Source organism: Doryrhamphus excisus, chromosome 18 (assembly GCF_030265055.1).
Source record: "Doryrhamphus excisus isolate RoL2022-K1 chromosome 18, RoL_Dexc_1.0, whole genome shotgun sequence".
Lineage (NCBI taxonomy): Eukaryota > Metazoa > Chordata > Actinopteri > Syngnathiformes > Syngnathidae > Doryrhamphus > Doryrhamphus excisus.
This window is the reverse complement of record NC_080483.1, coordinates 8216892-8237297: the sequence shown is the minus strand read 5'-3', so window position 1 is coordinate 8237297 and position 20406 is coordinate 8216892. Positions and strand designations below refer to the sequence as shown.

General features: G+C 38.9%; 1 protein-coding gene across 2 annotated transcripts in view; it reads right to left on the bottom strand.

The window, feature by feature from the left end:
* Positions 1–952: 952 nt before the first annotated feature.
* The window catches only part of nckap1l (NCK associated protein 1 like), a 32120-nt gene continuing 12666 nt past the window's right edge, over positions 953–20406 (bottom strand). For both annotated transcript variants that reach the window (XM_058055485.1, XM_058055486.1), the window contains 22 exons: positions 19884–19940; positions 19710–19806; positions 19411–19520; positions 19201–19333; positions 19043–19124; positions 17256–17314; positions 17034–17179; positions 16830–16962; positions 15639–15758; positions 15412–15551; positions 14856–14987; positions 13485–13703; positions 12526–12656; positions 10489–10586; positions 9575–9668; positions 9161–9243; positions 8055–8135; positions 6035–6128; positions 5837–5953; positions 3805–3914; positions 1832–1921; positions 953–1671 (listed from right to left, as the gene is read on the bottom strand). In XM_058055485.1, the coding sequence (XP_057911468.1) occupies positions 1555–1671; positions 1832–1921; positions 3805–3914; positions 5837–5953; positions 6035–6128; positions 8055–8135; positions 9161–9243; positions 9575–9668; positions 10489–10586; positions 12526–12656; positions 13485–13703; positions 14856–14987; positions 15412–15551; positions 15639–15758; positions 16830–16962; positions 17034–17179; positions 17256–17314; positions 19043–19124; positions 19201–19333; positions 19411–19520; positions 19710–19806; positions 19884–19940 (2443 nt within the window). In that variant the 3' untranslated portion in view covers positions 953–1554. The remainder of the gene's footprint in view (positions 1672–1831; positions 1922–3804; positions 3915–5836; positions 5954–6034; positions 6129–8054; positions 8136–9160; positions 9244–9574; positions 9669–10488; positions 10587–12525; positions 12657–13484; positions 13704–14855; positions 14988–15411; positions 15552–15638; positions 15759–16829; positions 16963–17033; positions 17180–17255; positions 17315–19042; positions 19125–19200; positions 19334–19410; positions 19521–19709; positions 19807–19883; positions 19941–20406) is intronic.

Here is a 20406-nt window from a genome sequence, read left to right as displayed (position 1 = left end):
CTGGTGTAATTGGGCACTACAGTTGGAGCATTTAGATGAATTATAGTTTTCTGTACATATGTAAATGATTTTCACAAACAAGAATGGTGCCTGTTTTTGCTCTGATTTTACTTGACTTCTCGATAGGAATATGTTTATTTGCCCCCATCATTTTGAGGCAGGGCTGACAATAACTGGATGTGACGTCAAGTGAAACCAGCAGTCAATTGCGGGAATGTGACTCAAAAATGAGCAGTGGAAGCGAGGAAGAGGAGAAATGTGGCAAAGGAAAGGCAAGAGACAGGATGACAACAATGGACGCCGATTTACTTTACATGATAACAAAAATATACAAAGTAAAGGTAAAACATGGTTGTTTCTGACATTAATGATTATTTAAAATAATTTATTTAAACAAAAGTAAACAAATATAATTATTTACACAAAAATAAATAATTAATTAAATTAATTAAACAAACCAAATGCCTATTAAGTTAAATTTATTAAAAATATATATTTTAAAAAATTAATGAATTATGTTCCTTTTGATATTTTTAGTTTTTGTTCATAATAAAATTATGAACTGAAGCCTGTAGGCTGGAGCCTATCCCAGCTAACGTTGGGGAGAGGCAGGGTACACCCTGGACTGGTTGCCAGCCAATCACAGGGCACATATAGACAAACAACCATTCACACTCACATTCATACCTATGGACAATTAAAAGTCTCCAATTAATCAAATAAATAGACAAGTTAACCAAAATGTATACCTATTAAATTTAAATAAGTCATTCTTTTTTATTTTCTTTTTTGAGGATTGAATGTAAACTTGAAGTCAAGCCAAGAAATAATGACTGAAATGGTTAAACGCTCTAGGAGGGAGGGTAGATTTGGAGGGCAGAGAGAGGAGAGGATGCCTGTAAGTAGATGAGGAACACATGTTGAATTGGGACCAAAAGGAAAACAAACTAAATATAATTATGATCTTTATTCATGGAAAAAATAATACACACCAGCATCAATGACTTTCCAGTCTGAAAATGCTTAGAAAACAAGCAGGTTTTTTGATGGGGAAAAGGATTATTACAGAATTGACCCGACGCACGCTAGAATCTGTCAAGATAATGAAAAACTCATGAGAAGTGACTTGAAACTAATCTGTTAAGCTGGCAGAAAAGCACCACAACAAAATGTTCAAGAACCGGGAGTAAGGGTACATGCATTGCTTCGTAATCTGATTTTTTCGTACAGACTATTTGGAACGGAACTGAAGCGTTCCCACACAGTACACATTAGGTGCGGGACAGGAAATGGAACTGCCTTGTGATAGAGTCACCCATCTACTCTGTAAACAAATACAGTACAATGTAGCCTTTGACTGGTGGGAGTTGAGGTATACGCATGTACTGAACCGTGATTATAGCATACTTTTACATACTTAGTAAAGCATATTTAATAAGTATAGTGATCATAAAAGCGTTGGTGGAAAAAGTACTGGATATCATCATTGTAAACTTAATGCACATTTAAACAAGTATTATGGTAAATCAACATTAAAGACAACAAAGAACATCTTCACCCAAGTGAGACCATGCTGAACTGGTACACTTCTCTGTAGGCATTTCGGAGCAGGACGTACGGAAAGCAGCTCTCCAACATATCTTGGCTCAAGAACGGAGACTCCTCCACAATCTAAACAAATGGCAAGTTATGGCGTTCTTAATTGGTGAATGTATTGTTTTTACTTTGTTTACTTTAATGTCTCATTGTTCATGTTTGCTGAATTTATCAGTAGAATCGGGGGTTAGTGTTTCATGCACAATATTTCAATGTAATTTCATGTTTGGTCTACCTTGTGTAGAAGCAGGTAGATGGACTCCCTGTTTTTGCTGTCGGGTTTCTCCACGTTTTGTCCCATTTGAAGCAGAGAGGATGATGCCAGCTGTGTGCAAGATAGTCAGACTTGGGTTAACGTAACTACTGGAAGAACTTCCTGGAAAGTGTAATGTACACAAATCATTGATTAAGATTCAATAATTAATTTTTCTTGCCTTAGGTTTGAGTACCTCGGAGTATTGTTCTTGGTTGCTGTACTGGACCGTCATTTTTCAAGCGAGAGCTGAGTCAAAAGCAAAGCTCCTTTACTGGTTAATCTATGTCCCCACCCTCACCTATGGTCATGATCTCTGGGTTGTATCGTGCAAAAGAGTGAGATAGTGGATACAAATGGCCGAAATGAGCTTCCTCTGTAGGGTGGCTGGACTCACGCTAATAGATAGGGTATGGATCGGTCATCAAGGACGAGCTAGAACAGTAGAACTGCTGCTCCTAAACAGAGTAACCAGTTGAAGTGACGCAGGCATTTTGTCCGGATGCTTCCTGGACGCCTCCCTGGTGAGGTGCTCCTGGCATACCCCAGGGCAGTGCTTGGACACACTGGAGGGATTACGTCTCACAGCTGGCCTGGGAAGGCCTCAATTTCCCCCCAGTGGAACTGGAGACCAGGAAGTCTGGACTTCCTTACTTAGACTGCTGCACCCGTGACTCAGACCCAGATAATCCAAAGAAAATGGATGGATGGATCTAACAGAGCTGCTTCAGTAATTATGTTGTTTTGACCACCATGGAATAAAACTTTACTACATGCAAATCTTTCTTCCAGTGGCAAAAAAAAAAAAAAATAGCATGTAACTAGACTGCTCAATCCATTTTTCATAGCAATAGCCCATGTGGGTCTCACATTTTATGTCAACAAAAGCTGTCATCCATGAATGTCAAGGCGTTATTATGCACTGACAGTCACTGGAGACAGTGAATCACTCACCATTGTTCACTACTACTACACAGCGAGCAAAACAGCTAGTCAACAAGCTTGCCGGAAACACAGCCCCCTTGAGTTTTGCGTCACAAGCTCAGCCCTCAGCTTTAATTTCATTAACTACCCATGTTTAAAAAACTCGGGTCGATCACTGACTGTGGTGGAAAAGGACTATTAGCAACTCCAGACATCTGTGAGTTTGTAATTTGCACCCTGCTCTCTGTATGCACACTCTATAATGCTACACAGAGAGCTGCTTACTTACACAAAACAAACACAGTAAGGACATCGATAAATTGTTACTTACAGCTTGCGATTCTAACTCTTCAATATGACCAAGTTACGTTGGAAACCCATCAGACTTCGGCAACAGTCTAGCTTCGCCCATATCCAGCAAACTGCTTTTAACTGGGCACGCCCATATAAGGAAACCAGACTAACTGTAACGTCACAGTTAGCCAGGTTTCCTTATTTGGGATGTAAGAAAAAACTGTCTGAAATCGAGCGTTTCAGGGCTCATTTCCAAATGGGGAAACCTTATTATCTGAAACTTTGTCGATATAAGCAGGTACCACTGTACCAGAGGCAAAAATGCCAAGGTAAGATTCTTATTGATTTTGAGTGATGAAGCCCAAGATGGCTGAGGTATTTTAGGCTTAAGATCAAATGGAGGGATGTTCCTTATGACGTTAATCCCTGTCACAATTTGAAATCATCTTCAGAGTATCAAGGATTAATGGTAATCTCATCAAAGTAAGAACCCGTTGACTTTTTTTTTTTTTAATAATGCTCTGCACAGAATTCCAATGGAAGTTAAATTGGTACATCACCAGTTTAAAGTCCCGTATTTCTAATCTCATCTGACCATTGAATGCCAGTTTCTCTGTAATTGCATGGGTCAAAGGTGGTATCAGTGTACCATTTAGTCTGTGTTTTATTTATTTCCACACTGCTAATTTGCGATCCGTTCAAATATTTAGCACAGTCAATGTTGGTGGTGTACTCACTAGGAGAAACTCTTTGAGATGCTGCTGGATGTTCTTGTTCTGTACCGTGAACATAGCCGCCGCAAGCTGGTTGATGGCCAACGCTAAACAGTGGATGTTGTTGTTGTGGCCTGACAGAAAGAAACATACAAGAAAACATGACAACCGTGAGTAAAAAAGTGAATACTGTAACTTTAAGCACAGAGAGGATGTTTTTTTTTTTATTTAAATACTTTGTTAATGATCTGTAACACATAAGAGGAAGCATGCTGGGCTGATTTCCTTGTTTAGAGCATGCCAATGGAAAATAGAGAGTAAATAACACTGTTTGCCGCTTTGATAAAACAATTTGCCGCTGTTAATGTTGCCGTGGAGACTTGGAGTCAAATAGTTGGGGTCAGCACATGCCAACAGTCGCCGTGTTGATGCACGTCAGGCTATGTTGTCTGTAAACAAACAGCTCTCTGCACACAACGTGGTTCTCATTAGGCAACACGCTTCAGGCTGAAAAGTATCAAACGCACGGATGTTAAAGCAACCCAGTTCTCAGGGTGGGATACCTTTTCACATACTTACTGGACATATGATTATGTACACCTGTGCAATCAAGCACCTATAAGACCACAGACCTCCATGATGGGATATTAGGGCCACAATGAATGTGAAAAATATACCAGCATAGAGATTAAATATGAAAATTATTTATATACACACTATATACTCGCCACTTTATCATGGTGGAGGGGTTTGAGTGATCCTAGACGCTATGTTGTCCGGGGCTTTATGTATATATGTATGTCCCTGGTAGGGTCACCCAAGGGCCATGGGTTGCTGACCCCTGCTATATATAAATTTCAAAGATTTTTAGGAGAATATAAAAAAGTAACGTTACAAGATAAACGTCCTATTTTCATGATAAAAAAGAAAGGAGAACAAGAAGACAAAGTTGCTATGCTTTTTACAAAAGTAAATGATTTAATATATTAATATTAGTATATTTCAAGTTATATATTTTTTCGGAAAAACAATATTAAGAGGGAAAAAGTCACAAAGATATGTTTTTCAGAAGAATAAAGTTGTATTTTTCGCAGAATAAAGGCATTTACATTCAAGTCAAGTTTATTTATATAGCCCTTAAGCCCTTACTTAAATAGCCCTTAAACATTTGTGTTACAAGAAAGAAAAAGAAAGAAAAGAAAGAAAAAATTCTAGCGACTTCGTGTGGGTTTACAACAAAAAATGTTGTCAAGTTTGGAGAATGAAAGTTATTGTGTGACAAGATCAATGTTGTTTTATAATAAGGAGCTTGGAATGTTATGACAATAAAGGTGTATTTTTAAAAGAATAAAATGGTAATGTGACAGAAATATAATGTTACATAATTATTATTATTATTAGCATTAATAAGAATTGATTTTTTTTATACATAAAAATACTAATAATATTACTAGATTAAATGTATATTTTTTTTACTGCAATGAAGTAATACAAGAACAAAAATGTGACAAGCTGTTGTATTTGTATTTATAAGCAAATACAATTTTTAGTCATACTATTGCTGTTACAAGATTAACATTGGATTTTTACAAAACTAAAATCGTAATATTACAAGAATAAAGGCATATAGTCAATATTATCAATCTTGTATTTTTACCACAATTAAGGTTACAGTACATGATTGTGATTATGCTAATAAAATCGTCTGTAGTACTTGTAGTCATTACGAAATTCAACTTGTATTTTATTTTATTTTTTTAGAATAATGTTAAGATTAAGATTAACATTAAAGTTAGATTTCTACGCAAATAAAGTCATACAATTATAAGAAAAATGCCTCAAAGTGATGATATTTATGTTGGATTTTTAGAAAAAAACAACAAGAAGCAACATTGTAATCTCAGTTTGTTTGTTAAAATTAAGCTTATGTGATCCTCAGATGTCCTCATATTAATGCGCAGTGTTTCCCATTTATTAATTTATTGTTAGCCGCCAACCACGGACAAATGCAGACTGTCACAAATACATTTCCTGTAGCCACTGAAGATAAGATTACCTCCATGCTCGCGGCTGTAGGAAGAGTTAGAGTCCAGGGCCAAAGTCGGCAGAGACACTGCGATGTAGACGAGGAGCAAACACGACAGCTTGTACTCCTCGTCTATGGAAGTGTTATCTATAGATTTAAAGCATATAATCCAGTAGAGTAAACAGTGCAGAGAAATGTGGCTAAAAGTTGTTGTTTTTTTCTGTTCACCTGTCTTCATGCTGCTGATGGCAGAGACCAGGGCCGGCTCAATGTCACAAGTCATACCTGCTGCAGTGGCGAGCTCGAATACGCTCAGAGTCACCTGGAAACACAAGAACCGTGTTGATTCTATTGCGCTGTTAAACCTCAAATGTTCATTTATCCCTTTCATTCATTATTTATACCGGATGTGCATTTAGAAATGTTTTCTGCATGTCAAACTATAATTATACGACTATTAAAAACATGTTTTCTGTTAACATTTTTAGCGGTCTGGAACGAATTAATGAACTGCACGGTGGGCTTGTGGTTAGCATTTTGGCCACACAGTCAGGAAATTTGGGAGATCTGGGTCGAATCTTCGCTGATCATTTCTGTGTGGAGTTTGCATGTTTTCCCAGGGCGTGCGTGGGGTTTCACCGGGGTATGTCGGTTTCCTCCCACATTCCAAAACCATACATGTTAGGTTAATTGGCGACTACAAATTGTCCATAGGTATGAATGTGAGTGTGGCATGTAGTCAGCTAGGAGAGGCTCAAGCATAATCCCAGCAAGGGCAACCAGCATAACAAAATAGATGGACAGAACAAGTTAATTGGATTTCTTAAGGGAAAAATGAATTTGGATAGCATCTGTTTCGATTTGATTCATATTTCCTGGCACGAACTAATGACTCTAACCAAGGTGTCAATGTATTTCATGTCTTTGTGCAACACAAAAATAATTAAAATTTGCTTTAAACTGCCAAACATTGTAAAAAAGATACAGAGTTTTAGTAATGGATGGTTAAATTCTATTTGTACATGCAAACAATTTTCATGCGAAAGTCACAGTTTCGCATGAACTAGGAAGAAGCATAGCTTATTTGAATTTAATGAATGAATGAATTTAATAACAGTATGTTATACCTCCCACATTCCAAAAACATGCTAGGTTAATTGGCGACTCCAAATTGTCCATAGGTATGAATGTGAGTGTGAATGGTTGTTTGTCTGTATATGCCCTGTGATTGGCTGGCAACCAGTCCAGGGTGTACCCCGCCTCTCGCCCGAAGACAGCTGGGATAGGCTCCAGCACCCCCCGCAACCCTCATGAGGATAAGCGGTAGAAAATGAATGAATGAATGAGTATGTTATACCATGTGCTTTATAGGATTCACAGCCTATATGGAGCAGTTTTTTGTGCATAAAGCACTTTTGGTTGTCTACGTTTGCGTCTTACCTGTGATTGACAAGATGAAACACTAACTAAAGATGTAAATTGTTATGTTAACTGTCGTGTGTGTCACATGCTGTTGTTTCATAGTTTTTCTTGGCTTTTTTGGTGCATTTTGTATTGCCTGTGGCATCATTTTGTGAACAAAGAACTTTGATTTGGTGATTGGTTTTGCGTATTTGGCTTCTATTTGTTTCCACATTACATTAGTGGTTCATTTGTTCAGTTAATGAAGGTTTTCTGACTGTTTTTTTGACAAACGGCAAAGATAATATGATATTGTGGTTTGAGAACTGCCTTTGATTTTAGAGGTTTTGCTGTCATGTTTAAGTATTGTAAAGGTTGTGTTGTGTTCTGTTGCTGATGTTGCCCTACTTGCTTCCACTGATGTGGTCTATCTCACAGAGGCAGGGGGTGATGGGGCGGGGGAGTTGCTGACGTCTTTGGGGTTATCCTGGCTTGAGCTGTGGCATGGCTGTCATGCCTCACTCAGAAAGCAGACGTAAGCAAAGCAAGCAAGTAAAGGAGGGGGGGGGGGGATTCATGTGTCGTGTTCACATAAGAGCGCTCCACAGGGAGATAAGGAATTTTGTTTGGTTGGTAGTAGCGGGCACCCGTTTGTTGTTTCCTTCTACATTGTGCTGTTATTTAAACAAATGTTGTTCTTTTGCCTACTTTCTTAACCTTTTGCAGGCTGTACTGATTTCCTGGAGTAAATATACTTCGGTAAAGCCGCTTCTCATACATAAATAAACAGTTCATGCAGACTGATGGGTGTGATTGTTGTTTCCATGAGGTAGCTGCTGTTTCCTACCTTGATATCTGTGTCAGCAGAGACACAGTCCTTCAGGCATTCAATGGGGCCCATCAGGTATGGGCAATGCTTTTGGAGCACCTGTTGGACACAGTTACACTTCCAAAGTTAGCAAATGTAAAGTAAATGGGGATTCATACAATAGAGGCAGTGTCTTTCTCGTTTCTGTGCCTTCTAAATATATAAAAACTGCTTAAAAAAGAGGCAGTTAAGAATCCACATATACTCATAACCCACTATTCTGCCTATAAAGCCTTCTGAAAAAGTCAGCTCATGGGTGGAATAAATTAAACCAGACTATTTTGGACATCCAGCTGGAATAGGTGCTGATTCTGGAAAATCTAGAAAGCTTTCTGTGCTGGTTGTCGTGTGTACATGCTTTTTAGGAATCCACAACTCAATACAAAGATAGGTCCCATTTAAATCCAACAAAATACAGTTGGGGGCTGCATGGCGACCGAGTGGTTAGCATGCAGGCCACATAACTAGGAGGCCCGTGTTCAATTCCACCCTCGTACATCTCTGTGCGGTGTTTGCATGTTCTCCCCGTGCATGCATGGGTTTTCTCCAGGTACTCCGGTTTCCTCCCACATTCCAAAAACATGCTAGGTTAATTAGCGACTCCAAATTGTCCATAGGTATGAATGTGAGTGTGAATGGTTGTTTGTCTATATGTGCCCTGTGATTGGCTGGCGACCAGCCCAGGGTGTACCCCGCCTCTTGCTCGAAGATAGCTGGGATAGGCTCCAGCACGCCCGTGACCCTTGTGAGGATAAGCGGTAGAAAATGATTGAATGAATGAAATACAGCTGGAATAGATGCTGATTCTGAAAGATCTAGAAAGCCTTCTGTGCTGATTATCGTGTGTAGCTGCTCTTTAGGAGTCCAAAACTCAATACAAAGTAGGCCCCCTTTTAAGTGTGTGTATGGTATTATAAAACAAATAAACAAAGCCTTGATTATTAATGAAGCTGTTGCAATTTAGCTTAAAAAATATATTTAATGCCTTTAATCAGGCTATGATTGCATTAAGAACAATGTAAATATACATTTCGCATGTCCAAGGACACATGGGTAGTTAGAAATAGTGACTGGTTATACAGGACCTCTCTCAGGGAGTCCTGCGTCATCGATCTGAAGGACAAGATGACTCCAATGATAGTCATCCTCTTCAGCAGGTTCTCTCCTCCTAGAGGTGCACATTGAATATGTTTCACCCACAGTTCCTTCACGGTTAAGCGCATGATTCTTCATTTTAGCAGAATATTTTGGACAATTGTGCACTTCTGGAACAGTTTGCAGAGGGCGTACAGACTATGGCCAGAATGAATGCAGTGCAGTTATTTTGGTATTCTAACCACATCTTCTATAAGTCTCCCCAGAAGATATAGCTGCAAAGAAGGTGAGCAACTCCATCTTTTCTCCCATTTTCACTTACATTAAGGTGCCATAGCGAGGTGTGTGAAGGCGTTTCAATACAAACCTTCTCCCTTTCACATTCCTTATCTTCCTGCCCTCACCTGTCAGCCTCCTCCTCAGATTGGACATTTCATCCACCTTATCATAGTTGTTTCTCATCTGCACCAGGACATCCATATTCTCCATGACCAGTTTCTGGCAGGAGGAGATCAGGTGATAGAAGCAACTTCAACACTATGATGATGGACACAGAGGTCATAGCTGTGACAGGTGATGTAGAACCTATTACTGACTTCAATTATAGGTGCTATATACCTTATATAAGAGATACAGCTGATTTCCCTCAATTTTAAATCACTCACTATGAAATACAACAGTTCTGCCTTTTTATTTTACGTTTTAATTAACACTGTCTAGCAATCCTTTTAACACTATTGTAAGAAAATTAAAAGCATGCACTATATATTTGTAATTTATTATTGTAATGGTAGTTTGAAATACATCCTTCTGAGATGTTTTTTTTTACAATATTGTTTCATCCCAGTAACTGCCATATTAAAAATGTCTCTCAGTATGATGAATTATTGATATAAACTTTTGTTAATGTTAAGTTAAATTATTATTATTTGTTATTGAGTAGAATTTTTATTATTATTGTGGTATATATATTTTTTATATGTCAAAAGTGGTATATAAATCTCATTTTTCCACAGCATTTCTTTTTTTTTTAAATTGTACATCCTTTTCCTTTTAATTTTTACAATGTTTTTAATATAATTTTTTTGTGCAATTAAATTTTATTAAATATATACAATTTTTACTGTTTTATACCTGAAAAATTATATATACGTAAATGTTTATAGGAAAATTCTTGATATTATTATACAGTACATATATTTATACTGTACATATGTGTATTTATTTATTGCAATCCAGGTGTACCTAATGTTGTCGCTCGTGTGTACATTGACACCCAATTAACAGCATGACGACTCTCACAAGTATAGTACCATACCTTCAGCTCGCTGACTTGAGAGGTCACGTGCCACATCAGGTTCTCGCTCAGGAACTTGAGTCCGTAGGGACCGAGTAACTCAGCCAGAGCTTGCAAGTCTGTCCAAAAAAATGACATTATCTTTTATTATTTGTCGTCGATTGACATGGGGACATGATAGGAGCAGCGGAGCGCTGGATTTGTCCAAACACAGCGGTCAAAGGTATTGTTATTAATTGTAACGTTACAAACTTTGAATGATGGGTAAAACGGTGCAGCTCATCTCTATCAATATACACTTGTGTGTTTAATGGACTAGAGAATGAGTCACCAGAGGTAGGCACATACTGTACCTCTCCTGCACCTAAATTTACACAAGCGCATAGCGAGGGAGGTCTCCAAGGTACAGTGAGTGTGTGTGTTATGAAAGAATCTCAGGACAGTAGGTGTGTGTGTGTGTTGGCTTGGTGGTAGCAATGAATTGTGGGCTAAGAAGTAAGTGGAGAGATGCTGCACTATTTGAGTGGTGAGAGCTTGTGGTTACATGAACATTGTAAAATACATTTCTTTGCATTCCTGTATAGATATCATGACGGATCAATGTTGTGTTTCTTGCTGCATCAAAACCAATTTTCATTTTCACTTCCTGTCATTTTTGTGGCCATGACAACAAAGCCACATTGTCACACTGTGACCAAGTTTGAAAAGGTACTTAATGTATCATGTACGTGCATATAAAGAGCTGTATCATTTACTGTATATTATTTACAACCAGAAACTGTTGCAATGTGGCTGTGCACTGTTCCAAATTAATTAATATTAAATTACATATATTGACCATATTAAATAATATTAATTAATTCAATAATTAAAAATTAAATGATACAATGCCCAAACAATATTCTTTATTACTGACTAGAATTTTTAGAATAGATATTTTATATCTAGATATTGACCTCTAAATATAACAAAATGTCTATAGAAATCATATATATTATTTCAATCATTATTATTCATCGTAGTTTTAAAACCTGAGTATTTTAAATGTATTTTTTTTATCTGAAAGGTACTGTATGAATCATGTTGTTACTGGGGCCCAAGCACAGAGAACCAGCCTGTGCAAAAGTCTTGTTGTACTGGCTGTGTTTATTAGGGCCTAATCACTCGGTTGTGCAAAGGTCCTATTGTAATTGCAGTGTTCATTTTTATTATTATTATTATTCCTTCCTGCCTATTCACATTTGCTATATTTGCCCTTGTGACTTGCTACTAGTTTGATGGAGCGAGCGACTTCAAATCTGGTGTAGAATATACGTATATCTGTCGTGACAGGATGAACAAAAAAGTCAGCATAGCCCATGCTCTAAAAACCCACAGGAAACCAGCTATTTTAGTTAGAACTGGCGTCAGACCAGGGCTGGTATTCTGACCAACCCACCCTACAGAAATAAGCCCACATCGGAACCATGGATAAACACACAGATGGCCAATGATAATTTGCAAACTGATTTGGACTGTGCACTATTACGTAGGATAACAATAGTCTCATTTAATACACATCTTGATATTCTAAACAGAATGGTTAAAACATTAATATAATTTATGTGTTATGATGATGATATCCCGGCACACAACATATGGTGGTAGTAGTAAAGTTTGTAGTAGCGGTTTCCTTTATGGAAAAGCCTTTTCCGGTCCATTGCCTTAAATTGGCATATAATGTAAAGGCTTCAATTAAGGCATCTATTCAGTTAAATGCAGAGTCACTAGTTGCCAGCTACATGGTCTACAAAAGCTAACCGCTGTGGGCGTCTATTAGTACCCGGGCAAATAACTTTGGCATGAACAACTGCAGCTGTGATGTAGTTTCATTCAGTCGTTCATTCAACTTGAGAAAATGGCAGTAGCTACATTTTAAATACCATAAGTGGTCAGCATCCACTTTATTTATGTACCTCTGCATGTGCTTTAAAAAGTTGGTAGTCAGTTGTTGGTGTCATACACATGCGTGTTACACTTGCTGAAGTGTAAATGTTTTGATGAAATTCTGCTGCTAACCTGACACATCTGAGAACTCCTCCGCTCTGAAAGTGGGTTCGTTGTCGAACGTTTGATTGACAAAGCACTGCATGGCGGGACAGTGTACAATGAGGGAGTTGCTGGCCAGACGTAAGAGACTCTCCAGGTACCTGTAATGAATAAAAAAACATAAGCAGGTGTGCAGGAATGGTATATGGCAGCATTCATAATCACTGTGTGAACGTTACATGAACCAAGGACATGGGCCAGTGTTGAAATGACATCATGCAGAAATGAAAAAGATGGAAGAGAGAATATGTGGCAAGTACTGTCTCTTTAAAAGAAGTAGAACATCTTCTATAAATGTACGTATATTATATAGAAGAATATAAAAAATACCTATGAATTGTTCACTAGCAACACAATCCAGGTTTAAGCCCTAAATATGTTTCACACTTATTAAGCACATTCATTAATTTATCCTCACTAGGGTCTTGGGTGTATGCTGGAGCCTATACCAAACATATTTAAAGTATAACATGTATAGGTACGTACCACTAGAAAAATAATGTAAGATGATCCATGAACAGATAGAATCAGAAAAGTTATACGTAATCTTGCCTTTTCAGTCTCACGGCAACTATGGTTGGTTCAAGGACCGCCAAATAATGTGTGAAATCTCAAAACTTGAGGAATAAACATGCATGTTTGCTATGTATTGTTATCATGTATTTTAAATGACTACTGGCTAAGGGTGAATGAGATGTGTTTTCTGAAATAAGGTTTGAAATAAGGCCTATTTTTTAAAATAAATACATAAATAGTATAACTTTTATAAAAATTCTAAACGATAGTAACCATAAACAAACTATGTTACAAAAGCAAATTAATAATACCAGCATGAACCGCACCAAATCCTTCAATTAAAAGTGTGAATGCAGCCTTAGGGTACTGGTATGTGCTGATCCTGCAGTCAATGAAACATAAAGCAGCCATACCAGCTTGTGTAAATGTTTGTGAGCGTCTGCGCCCCTCTGGAGTCCAGCGGCTGCGTTTGCTGCATCAGGACGCTCCTCACCAGCCGGGCGACATCCACATTGACGTAGTTAGGTAGGCTGTGCAGGCTGGCGGTGTAAGACTTTATTCCTGCCAGGAGGTCTACAGGCCGAGCGATCTCCATGGTGGTCTGGTTGTAATTGGCCATTCTCACGATGATCCTGTTGAGACATGTTTCACCCAAAGTCACTTAGCATCAAACAGATGGTAGCGGAATACTGTATGCATCAAATGAGCCACTGTGGCATTGCAACACTTTGACCTAGATCGAGGTGTAAATCACTACAAAGTGTTACTCAAGGCTGCTAATTTTAGGGTGACGGGGAGGAGGGAGATAATCATCGGCTAAAAGGAGAGGAGATGAAGCAGAACACGTACACAGAAACATCAGGTTGCCCCGGTGCCAAGCACTAATCTAAATAACAGTTGAAATGACGCAGAGTAAAGGAGCGACATGAATGATCACCTCCCTGCTTTCTAAGTGGGTGCAGCTCGGCAGTTGAAGAGGATGCTAGTTAAAGAGGACGGTGATGGAGGTAGATGGAGAGGATGGTAGTTAAAGAGGATGGAGAGGAAACAGAGACAATTGATCCAAATGAGCTGCCAATTGGTGTGCACGGATGCTGCAGCTTTCCCTTTTACACCGTTTATCACATCATTTTGACTCTTTTGCTTTTGACACTCAATTAACTTACCATCAATATCTAAAGTTGTCAATATTGAGCGTGATCTTAGGTGTAAACGCATCAAAAATAAACTTAAAGTCATGTGAAAACTCACCTGAGACACGTGTGTCCTACTCCTACATTATTCATTCATTCATTTTCTACCGCTTATCCTCACGAGGCTCATGGGAGCCTATCCCAGCTGTCTTCAGGCGAGAGACAAGGCACATATAGACAAACAACCATTCACACTCACATTCATACCTATGGACAATTTGGAGTCACCAATTAACCTAGCATGTTTTTGGAATGTGGGAGGAAACCGGAGTACCCGGAGAAAACCCACGCATGCACAGGGAGAACTCCACACAGAGATGTCCGAAGGTGGAATTGAACTCGGGTCTCCTAGCTGTTAGGCCTGCGTGCAAACCACTCGATCACCGTGCAGCCCGCTCCTACAATAATATTCATAAATTTATACTGTGTTTTATTTTATTCGAAAAAATCTTAAACCCCTGTAAAAACTATTTACATAATTCCAGTGTTTAATAATCAAAGTCAACCCAGGGACTCGTCAAGTAAACCTTTAGGGGCTCATTACAGAGACCACATTCAATGTCCCCTTTCTTTTCCATGCACTTAGCGTACTCAGACAGACGTATCTCCAGATAAGACAGCAGGAACTCTGTGGGAAGGACGATGTGGTTGTACACCATGATGTCACTACACAGGCTGTAGGAGGAGCAAATCTCAGTCAGCATCAGGTGCATCTTGTCCACACTGGAACCCACACAAAGACAGGATGCAAGAGTTTAGGACTAATATTGGGAAGATGTGGAAGTGGTTTATGGCTTTACAAGAATGATATCAATACAATATCAATCTAGAGCTAGGTTTTCATTAAAAATCAACTATGCAATCGACTCAACTACTTTATTAACTATGTAACACAAACACAAAACCTACATAAGTTTTATAACTACTGTTTGTAAATACTGTTTTTAGAGAAGATGAAACAGTAGTTTATTATTCATGTAACTCTAATGTAATAAATGAAACACCATTCTAGAAAGAAATTAATTCTACAGTTCTGCTTGTTAATTACAGCCCCCCTTTTGAAGTCCAACAGGGATTAAATATGTCTCCAAAATTAACCCGACTTAATTCAAAGTGTATCACAAAAGTAATTAAGAACAAATCTGACTTGGTGGTGATGGTGCGGTCTTTCCTCAGGCTTTCAGCTCCTGGTTTTTCTTTGTGGACTTCTCCTTTCTTTGGTACGGCTTTCTTTTGCTTCCTGTGGCGAGCTGCACTGATGGTTTCCGCACAGTGTTTGGGCTGCAACTACAGAACATTATGTCCATCGTTTTAATAAGACAGTAGTATTTATTGTATCCAATAGGTGTTATTGCTTTGTGTATTGGCCCAAACCTGCTCATTGAGTTTGCACTGCTCAGCACATATCTCCAACATAACAGTACTGGTCTGCTTTGCTATGTGCTCCAGGAAGGTCACACACAGGCGCAGACTCCTCTTCTCTATCGCCTCCTCCTGGACACACAAACAAGTGCTGAATGTGTATTTGAATACATTCAGAATGAAGTGAAGAAACACACATTTTACACACTTCTGTATTTGTGTATTTGGTTTACCTCAAGATGCAAGGACATGGAGGCGGGTTGGTTTGATCAAGTTAAAATAAATTAATTAAGAAAAGATGGGCCATGGGTCAAAAGGTCCACATTGCAAAATAACTAAAGTGGTTAGAAGGTACAGCTAAGGCAAACATAAAACTCACCAAGGGAGGTGGAATCAAAAAGGAGAATAATACAAGAGGCCCGTACTGCAAAATTGTCTCAACCCAGTCGGGCTCATGATGCAGCTAAACAAAATGTAAACTGTACTGCAATGGTGGTTATCAAGAAGAAGAAGAAGAAGTAAAAGAGCTCCATTAAAACTAAAAAAAAAAGATAATTTATTGACTACTAGTCTGTATTATGGTCGTGTGGTTAGCGCGCAGACCTCACAGCTAGGAGACCCGGGTTCAATTCCACTCTCGGCCATCTCTGTGTGGAGTTTGCATGTTCTCCCCGTGCATGCGTGGGTTTTTTCCGGGTACTCCGGTTTCCTCCCACATTCCAAAAACATGCTAGGTTAATTGGAGACTCCAAATTGTCCATAGGTATGAATGTGAGTGTGAATGGTTGTTTGTCTATATGTGCCCTGTGATTGGCTGGCGACCAGTCAAGGGTGTACCCCGCCTCTCGCCCGAAGACAGCTGGCAACCCTCGTGAGGATAAGCAATAGAAAATGAATGAATGAATGAGTCTGTATTGGACAGTGTCTGGACTGGACACCAGTTAGTGATCTCTGGTACAAGTCTATACTATTGGTTTCACTTAAATCCAAAAGAAATCAAAAAGGTCAAAGTAGAAAGCCTAGTGGAACTCTTTGTGTTCTCATTTCGGGTGATGTTCTGTAGTAAACTACAGCAGGAGATGATGATCACTTTAAATAATCTTGTTTGATTGCCAAAATCACAAACATTATATAATTTCTAGGAGAACTGAATTGTCAATGATTCAAAGAGGATGACATTTTACTGGTTGAGTGAACACTGACCTCTTCAGGACAGAGAGGGTGTCCACACTGATTGAAGTGGGAGCAAACAGAAGGGAAGGCCATCAGGTACCTCTTCATAGTCATTTCCTCGCTGCTCTGGTGAAACATCCTCTCAAATACTCGTGGGAAGAAACTAATTAGCCCAAATGCAAACTGTCAGTAAAGCAGAAGAGCAAAAATTGAATTAGTAAAGAGTGAACTTGCCAGAGAACAGACACATCTGACGTCTCCTGCAGGAGTTCTTCAATGCCGTCCACCATCTTGGTGTGAAACTGGATCATGTTCATGACTTTTGCTAAGTCTGGGTAGTCCTTTATAAACAATGGGGCCTTGTTCACACTTGTGTAGGCCTATAAGACACAACATGAAGACACAATTAACAAACTCACACAGATTCCTCATCGTGGCACTTTACTCATACTGTACCTGCAGCCTCAGCCAGTCCAATCTCACAGCCCTGAAATCAAACTCCTCTTTGTTCTCCACTGTAAATTCAATTGAAAACCATCATTAGCATTATTCATGAACTACACAACACATTTGCAAGCATTGGTTCACAATGGAACCCTTGTGTGTTTATTTTTGACACACAGCTTGCTTTGAAGCAAAAAGCTGTAGTCATGGTAAGAATTCAGCTACATGTATACTTGTACATGTATATTGCACATTTTATCTGTATTAACCCATATTTATGCATTATTACAGACTTCGGGTGAATGAGATGTGTTTCCCATGGGTAAAAAGGTCCTATTTTTCTCCCAAAAATCTGCAAATTTGCATGATCATGAATGTTCAATACTTAATGGACGAGAATCCACCTTATTGTATTTTATGTCATGCTTAAATATTTTGCCAAATAAGGCATAAATATAATAAATGATATCCCAGTTGATTTGGGTGAGATAAGGGGTACACCCTGGACTGGGCATGGAGTCAATCGCAGGGTACATACACTGTGTTCCAAATTATTATGGAAATGATATTTTTACAGTCATCTTAATTTTCAAGTAATCAACCTTTAAAGAGCAATTTGAATGTCATTGAACAAACCTCCAAATGAAAACAAAAACTTAAAATGCAGTTTCAGTGCATTTTAGTGGTTGATGAGAATTTTCATGCATGAAAGTCATTTTGCTACAGAAGGTACAGTTCTTTACATTGTAACATGGAAGATAATGGTCAGAGACTCTACATTCTTTGCTGATGTCATGTTCACACCGTCAATTACCGGCCAATCACAGGGCACATATACACAAACAACCATTCACACTCACATTCATACCTATGGACAATTTGGAGTCACCAATTAACCTAGCATGTTTTTGGAATGTGAGAGGAAATCGAAGAAAACAAAGCGGAGAATTGAACCCAGGTCTTCCCGATATGTGGCCAACATACTAACCGCTCGGCTACTGTGCCTAGCCTGTAGAGCATACATGTACCACAATTAGAGGTGTCTCTTTTTCATTTCTGATCGGCCGACCGATTTTATCCGATATCAACATCAATATCACTACTTTTATTATTTAGTTAGAAAAGGCCTAATCAAGTGGTATTACTCAAACAGAGAGCAATAGTCTGCAACAGTCGGTATGAGAAAAAATGTAGTTTTATCCATAATGTAGTGGCAACTAGGCCACTCACTGGTGAGCTTCCCATACGATGCCGCTTCTTATGCACGATAAAGTTTGTCATATTAAACTGCCCCTTTTCGGTGCCACCACAAAAAACTTGACATATGTTGTACTCAGCTGCAGCATGATTTTACTGACATCACTCCTCCTCCTTGCTAGCAAACACTGTAGTTGTGATAAGCGTTGAAATTTTGCACATTGTTCGGTAGTCTCGAACGCACCATAGTATACTATGGTGCCCCCACTCCTATATAGGAGGCACTGGCTTTGACAGTCAAATCCAGTGTGAAAACTTGCTCAAGGTGCACTCAAGTTAATACTATATTATGGTAAATTGTTACTGACAAGGAATGTGGATTATGTAGACTCATGTTACTGTACTGTTCAGTTATCATCTTATATTATCATTCCTTACAGGTGAGTACCTACACATTTTATATTGGAGCAGCATTTCAAAAATAGACATTTCTAAGGGCTTTTGTTATTTCAGTCATACAGACAATATTATTGAAAAAAAATCCAAAACATTATGTCTTAAAAAGCGGGGTTGTCTTATATTTAGGTCAACGCTGCCATTACCTTGTTTCACTGAAAGCACAGAAAGGGTTGAAACAAATGAACTCAGCAGAACTGATTCCTCCTCTGGACACACGTGCATGTTCTGTGAGGAGGGAAGAATTGTTTACCTCTAAAGAGTAATCATGTTGTTCTATGACATACATTGATCCAGTGTATACCTGTATGGTGTCATTGAGAACCAGGGCATCAAACTGAGCCAGGTACTGGATGTGGTAACGTTGGACAACGTTGTTGTATTTTCTCATGAGTCCTCTCAGTCTCTCCATGTGGAAGAGCAACTCCGCCATCTGACTTGAAAAATCAGCCAGATAGATTTTTTTTTGTCACAAAGGTGTTACCATTTGTTTTGATTGTGCAATATTATGTACTTGTCAACGTAGTCCTCTGGTGTTTTTATTTTGGGCATGTTCTCAGAGTGTCGTACCAGCCACAAGACTTCGTCACGGGAGAAGGTTAGGGCCATGAAGACAAAGAGAGCCTTAAAAAGTGAAGGTGAGTAAAATGTTATGATTTGTGAATCTGGGGCACAATTTACAAAAGTATTGGGACAATACTATAGTATGTCTGCATAATACATCTATGTGTGATGGGGAAGGCGTACCAATACTTTTGTCCACTACACAGTCTAAATCACATTTTTATACAATGTATAATCTATATATTTTACCTTTGGACCCAGCAGCCCTGGTTCATCTTCCAGGACCATCACTAATTCCTTCATGGCTCCTCTAAGGAAGTGTCTCCTCTCTCGGTGTAGTACCCCACTGTCAATATTATAGTGTTAAGGTAAAGTCATACTTTATATATTTTAATTTGTGTGCCCAAAAATGCAGGGTTCTACCTGTTGGCTAAGACATGATCACGGCACTCCTTGATGTCTGCAATACGCTTGCCGTATCTGAAAAATATGTTATTTTGAAATTAATGATAGCAAGGGAATGTATAGCCAGTCACACACAGCGACCACTATTCCCTAGACTGGGGGTCGGCAACCCGTGGCTTGAAAGTCGCATGCGGCTCTTTAGCGCCGCCCTAGTGGCTCCCTGGAGCTTTTAGAAAATTGTTTGACAATATAAAAAGGGGGAGGGAATTTTTTTTTTCATATGGTTTCTGTAGGAGGACAACCATGACACAAACATTCTTAACATTTTCCAATAATGTAAAAATGAGTAGAGTGAAGCGCCAGAGAACTGGAGTCGGAGGCGGAGTGTTGAATTTGGGAGAAAACTTTATTTTTCTCGTCAACATCAACTTGCACTCTTTGCTACGTCAAAACCCTTAGCAAAACCAAACGCAACAGGAGCCGGAAAACACTTGTCCTCTACGCTTACGCCTCCGGGTGGCAACACCTTCCCTATCGCTAG